This window comes from Lagenorhynchus albirostris, chromosome 10 (genome assembly GCF_949774975.1).
Source record: "Lagenorhynchus albirostris chromosome 10, mLagAlb1.1, whole genome shotgun sequence".
In the NCBI taxonomy this organism is placed as follows: domain Eukaryota; kingdom Metazoa; phylum Chordata; class Mammalia; order Artiodactyla; family Delphinidae; genus Lagenorhynchus; species Lagenorhynchus albirostris.
In genome coordinates, this window is record NC_083104.1 from 45,482,577 (window position 1) to 45,488,576 (window position 6,000).

Here is a 6,000-nt window from a genome sequence, read left to right on the forward strand (position 1 = left end):
CCCCTCCCCCACTGCTTTCCCCCCTTGGTGTCCATACGTTTGTTCTCTACATCTGTGTCTCTATTTCTGCCCTGCAAACCGGTTCATCTGTACCATTTTTCTAGGTTCCACATATATGCGTTAATATACGATATTTGTTTTTCTCTTTCTGACTTACTTCACTCTGTATGACAGTCTCTAGATCCATCCACGTCTCTACAAATGAGCCAATTTCCTTCCTTTTTATGGCTGAGTAATATTCCATTGTATATATGTACTACATCTTTTTTATCCATTCGTCTGTTGATGGGCATTTAGGTTGCTTCCATGACCTGGCTATTGTAAATAGTGCTGCAGTGAACATTGGGGTGCATGGGTCTTTTTGAATTATGGTTTTCTCTGGGTATATGCCCAGTAGTGGAATTGCTGGATCATATGGTAATTCTATTTTTAGTTTTTTAAGGAACCTCCATACTGTTCTCCATAGTGGCTGTATCAATTGACATTCCCACCAACAGCGCAAGAGGGTTCCCTTTTCTCCACACCCTCTCCAGCATTTGTTGTTTGTAGATTTTCTGATGATGCCCATTCTAACTGGTGTGAGGTGATACCTCATTGTAGTTTTGATTTGCATTTCTCTAATAATTAGTGATGTTGAGCAGCTTTTCATGTGCTTCTTGGCCATCTGTGTGTCTTCTTTGGAGAAATGTCTATTTAGGTCTTCTGCCCACTTATGGATTGGGTTGTTTGTTTTTTTAATATTGAGCTGCATGAGCTGTTTATATATTTTGGAGATTAATCCTTTGTCCATTGATTCGTTTGCAGATATTTTCTCCCATTCTGAGGGTTGTCTTTTCGTTTTGTTTGTAGTTTTCTTTGCTTTGCAAAAGCTTTGCAGTTTCATTAGGTCCCATTTGTTTATTTTTGTTTTTATTTCTATTACTCTAGGAGGTGGATCAAAAAGATCTTGCTGTGATTTATGTCAAAGAGTGTTCTTCCTATGTTTTCCTCTATGTTTTCCTCTAAGAGTTTTATAGTGTCCGGTCTTACATTTAGGTCTCTAATCCATTTTGAGTTTACTTTTGTGTATGGTGTCAGGGAGTGTTCTAATTTCATTCTTCTACATGTAGCTGTCCAGTTTTCCCAGCACCACTTATTGAAGAGGCTGTCTTTTCTCCATTGTATATCCTTGCCTCCTTTGTCATAGATTAGTTGACCATAGGTGTGTGGGTTTATCTCTGGGCTTTCTATCCTGTTCCATTGATCTATATTTCTGTTTTTGTGCCAGTGCCATATTGTCTTGATTACTGTAGCTTTGTAGTATAGTCTGAAGTCAGAGAGTCTGATTCCTCCAGCTCTGCTTTTTTCCTCAAGACTGCTTTGGCTGAAACTCAGAGTTTGGAGAATAAAGGAGTAGAGTGAGAGCCACTAGAGAGAGAAGAAGAGGTAAGACCATATAGGCTCTTGGAGGCCATGGTAGAGTTTGGGACAGGGGAAAACTGATTGGATTTGCATTTTGTAAAAATCACTTTGGCTGCTGATGTTAAGATCAAAGTGGAGAAGGCTCATGGAAACTGTGGTAGGACCAGCTGGGATGCCAGTGCAGTTGACTGGGCAAGAGAGGATGAAGCTGGAGCTTAGGCAGGAACAGTGGTAAAAAGGAAGAGAACTGGGCAGGCTGCAGAGAAATATAGGAGCAAGATCAACAGGACTTGGTAATGAATTGGATGTGAAAGGGTGACAAAGTAGGTTCAAGGATGATGCCAGTTTCCACAAGTGATCCTTCTCAAAGTTTACATCACCAGCCCAGTCCTTGGCCCTGAGTTCCAGCCAAACAGCCAGCCACAAACTTCAACATCTCCATTAGACATCACCTCAAACTGTACACATCCACAGCTAATTTATCACTCACACTTAGCCCTCTGTTAAATGGGATGAAACCTCCTCCGAGGGATGAATAAGGGAATTATGGAGGGAGAGCGCAGCAAAGCAGATGAGCCTGCTCTGGATCAGGGCCACCACTCAGGAAAATGAAGCTCTAGAAGTCAGAAATGCCCTGATACCCTTTTTGAGGAGTAAAGTCTTCCAAGATCTGCCTCCTAAATTAAGTGGCTGCTTCTCACTCTCTGCTACAGAGAAAACCAACCTTGCTCCCATGTTTACCATGGATGGACTAGACAAAAGAGAAGACAACCAGTTCAGAGTTTTAGTGGTTGCCAGCAGTAACAGGGTGGCCCAAGAGGTTGGCCCAGCTTCCTCCCTTTATCTTGCAGCAAACCACCTCCGCAGTATGGTGCATAGGCTGTGCAGGGCAGTGGTTGAGATCAAAAATTCTAAAGCCAGACTGCTTCTGTTCAGATACTGACTTTGCCCTTAGTAGCTATGAGATCTTGGGCAAGTAACTTAACCTCTGTTTTCTCATCGGTAAATTGGGGAAAATAATAATGCTTTTTAGGGTTGTAAATCTGATTTTAAAAGAAAAAAAAAAAAAAGAAGGGCCCAAAGGAAAAAGAGGCCTATAGGCGAGTTTCTCCCTCAGCAAAGGGTAAAGCTGACACTGGTGTTTTCTTTGGCCCTGCCGGGTTTGGCTTGGCAGAAGGCAATGCCCAGGGTTCAGGCTCCAGACGCAGGCCTGGAGGCACCAGAGTGGTGTTGAAAGAGGTGTGGATTTGGAGCCAGATATCCATGTTTCAGCCTTGATAAGGTGCTGCCGCAGACAAGCAGGGCCCAAAGCCTAAAAGGCAAGGAGCTGACGCCGGGCCCCGCCCCTGAGGCTAGCTTGCGCAAACTCAAAAGATCCACAAACAGCACCGAAGCCCCAGGGGCAGAGTCGGAGGAGGACGCTGAGAATCGCTCTTGCGCGCCCAATCACAAATGACGTTCCGCCTGTTCCCCGCCCGCTAGGTGGGAGGACCCAATCAACGTCGAGAGCGTATGCCCACTTATCTTGGGTCCTTGCTGCGGCTGTAGGGTGTCTAGGGCTGCTGGTCAGCTCTGGTCTAGACGCGCAGGGGTCTGCAAGCGTGAGGCAGCCTTCCAACCTGGCTTCCCGGGATGTCGGTGGCCTTCGTGCCGGACTGGCTGAGAGGCAAGGCGGAAGTCAATCAGGAGACGATCCAGCGGGTGAGCGCTAATGCGGGCAGAGCGATCTTAGCAGAGATCCCGAAGTGCTACGGGTGCTGGAAGCTTCCTGGAGTGAGCAGCTGAGACTGGTGTGCGTAGGGTGATTTGCTGTCAGATGGGAATGAAGTCAGCAGAGGCGCAGGGGCTGGAAATCCCGGCATTGGGGCGGGGGCGGGGAAGGAGGCAGTTGTCCCCGCCGGCCTGATGTCGTGCTGCACTGACCCTTTGATCTTTCAGCTCCTCGAGGAGAATGATCAGTTGATCCGCTGTATTGTGGAATATCAGAACAAAGGCCGGGCGAATGAATGCGTCCAGTAAGTCCCCTCCCTATTCCCCTGACTAATGAGTTTGGCGGGGAAGCCACTATAGGAATACAGCAGCTGACCTGAACTAGGAGTCTTGAGTGATTGATCGCAGATGAGGCTCAGAGAGGTTACCTGCCCAAGACCATACGGACAGTGCACTGTGAAGCTTGGAGTCAGACGTGGCTCCCTCTTCAAAACTTGAATTGTGCTCATTACAAAGACTGCTTCACGTGAAGCCATGTCAGCCGATGACAACAGGGATGGGGAGGAAAGCGCTCGGAAAACTAGTGTCTGGAGATGATGAGAGCAGTGGCTGCTTTCTGGTCGTGGAACCCTGGCTCATACTTTTCTTGTAACACATGCAAAGACCAATAAAAGATTTCCAGGTTAAGACAGAGGTAAATTTGGCACAGTAATTTAACGTGCCCTCTAGCTATATGCCAAAATGAGAGAAAACAGCCTCTTTTCTAAATGTCGTTCCAGGAATTATGCCCCATTTATTACAGAAACAAAAAAATTTATTTCATTGTTACCGAAGCCATGCTTTTCCCACCCCCTAAAAAAGTAACCTACAATCCCTCACTGGACAGCTCAGTGGAATAGTAGAGATATCCATCTTTGGGTAAGTCTTTACATTGGACACTGGCATTTGGTACTTTGCTTTTGTACAGTTTATAGTAAACACTCTCATTTTTCTATATGGAAAATAGTTGCAAAACACTCCATTTGGTGCAGTGATTCTCGAACTATGGGGTAAGAAAGTTATCAAAATCTCCTAATGGACCATTTCACACTGCACCGTCCACGCTTCCTGCCCCCTAGCCTGATTTGTCTTCCTAGGTGGAGAGCTCTACCCCCTGATTGAGAATCGCTATTACAGTAAGTGTGCATTGATCATGGAAGTGTCTTGTCCCTTCTTTAAGTTTGTTCAAAAAAAAATTTTTTTGGGGGGGGGTGCTGTGTGGCATGCGGGATCTCAGTTCCCCGACCAGGGATCAAAACCGTGCCCCCTGCATCGGAAGCATCAAGTCCTAACCACCGGACTGCCAGGGAATTCCCTGTTCAAGATATTTTATAAGTAATACTGAGTACCAGGCACTGTTTCAGCCATTGGGGAATCAGTACCAAAACAGATACCAGCTCTGCTTTCATGGAACTTACCTTCTAGACTGTAGAGTCATATAATTAGGCACATACTAATAAGCACTTCGAATAAGAATAAAGCAGGGTAAGTGGGGGGAAGAGCACTACTTTATACCAGGTATCTTTGATGTGACATTTGAGTAGATGCCTTAGGTGGGGGAGCAGCTATGCAGATACGTGAATCAGAGAGAGTATCAGGTGGAAAAGCCCCCAGGCTAGAGCGTGCTGGATATCTCCAAGTCATAGCAAGGAGGCCACTCTGGCTAGAACTCGGTGAGTAAAGGGAAAGTGGTAGGAGATGAGATCAGAGAGGGTAACTAGAGGCCCTGATCATATAGGGCCTTATAGGCCATGAGGGCTCAGCTTTACTCGTAATGAGATGGGAGCCTTTGGAGGGTTTTGAACAGAGGTATGGCATGGTCTTGACCTAAATTGTACAGTGATCACTCAGGCTGCTATGCGGATAATTAGAGTCGGGGTGCAAAGGTAGAGCAGGGAGACAGGTTAGGAGACTGCTCCAGCAGTCCAAGCAAGAAGTGATAGTGGCTTGGCCTAGAGAGGTAGCTATGGAAGTGAGAAGTGAGAACAGGTAAGATTCTGGATGTATTTTCCTTCAATATGTTAAATAAGAAGGTTGACAACACTGAGTGATCCAGTCAGTGGATGAGCCATTCACTAGGGTGGATAAATTCTTTTCCAGTTTTTTGTTCATGTTCAGTAAAAGCAAACGTCTAATTTTTACCTGTTTTTTACCCATAGGTACCAGCATGTGTTACACAGAAATCTCATTTATTTGGCCACCATCGCAGACGCCAACCCAACCAGTGCTTCAAAAGCAATGGAATAATCTTCCAGTTGGCTGTTGTGAGGAGTAATCAAATGTAATCTATTTCCTAGGAAATAGAGGTAGGATTCTTACCAACTCACCTGCTTTGAAGGTGAATGGAAGCTCTGTAGCTCTTTTAAAAACGTGAAAATGCAAAGAAAGCTACTAAATTAACCGTATTCTCAGAGAGAATATTTATTTTAATAATTAAGCGGATTCGCTCAATTAAGTTGACTCCAGGTGTCCTCCTTCCTGAAATAAGTGTGTTCGGACATCAGGGGCATCTTCGAGTCTACCTTTTCAGTTTCAACGTGAAGAGGAAACTGAGCAGGTATTGGGCGAGACTCCCGACTGAGACCCTGCCAATGGACATGTAACTGTGTGTGCCCTCCTACCAGTTTGTGGTTGTGGACCCCCTGACTGCTCTTTTCAGGTTGCTTTGAAATAAAGCTTGCCTTTCCACAAAAGACTGATATTGAGGTATAGAAATTTTCATGTAATAAGTCTTCCATTTGGTTTTTGAGAAAAAGTGTAAAGACTTAAAAATATATGTAACAACACCATTATCATTGCTAACACAATTAATAGTTATTCTTAATTATTATCTAACATCATCTAATAGAA

General features: G+C 44.9%; 1 protein-coding gene across 1 annotated transcript; it reads left to right on the plus strand.

Annotated features, from left to right (window-relative positions):
- The first annotated feature begins 2,912 nt into the window (after positions 1-2,912).
- Positions 2,913-5,845, plus strand: SS18L2 (SS18 like 2). The gene is made up of 3 exons (XM_060162254.1): positions 2,913-3,102; positions 3,340-3,416; positions 5,310-5,845. Exons 1-3 carry the CDS (start codon positions 3,034-3,036, stop codon positions 5,395-5,397), a joined length of 234 nt encoding a protein of 77 aa, XP_060018237.1. The 5' UTR covers positions 2,913-3,033; the 3' UTR covers positions 5,398-5,845.
- Positions 5,846-6,000: the final 155 nt, after the last annotated feature.

Bases quoted from the DNA above. Each gene is read 5' to 3' on its own strand.
- SS18L2 (XM_060162254.1), top strand. From the start codon at position 3,034: ATGTCGGTGGCCTTCGTGCCGGACTGGCTGAGAGGCAAGGCGGAAGTC. The intron at 3,103-3,339 runs GTGAGCGCTAAT...TTGATCTTTCAG, and splicing joins ATCAGGAGACGATCCAGCGG to CTCCTCGAGGAGAATGATCA. The intron at 3,417-5,309 runs GTAAGTCCCCTC...TTTTACCCATAG, and splicing joins CGGGCGAATGAATGCGTCCA to GTACCAGCATGTGTTACACA.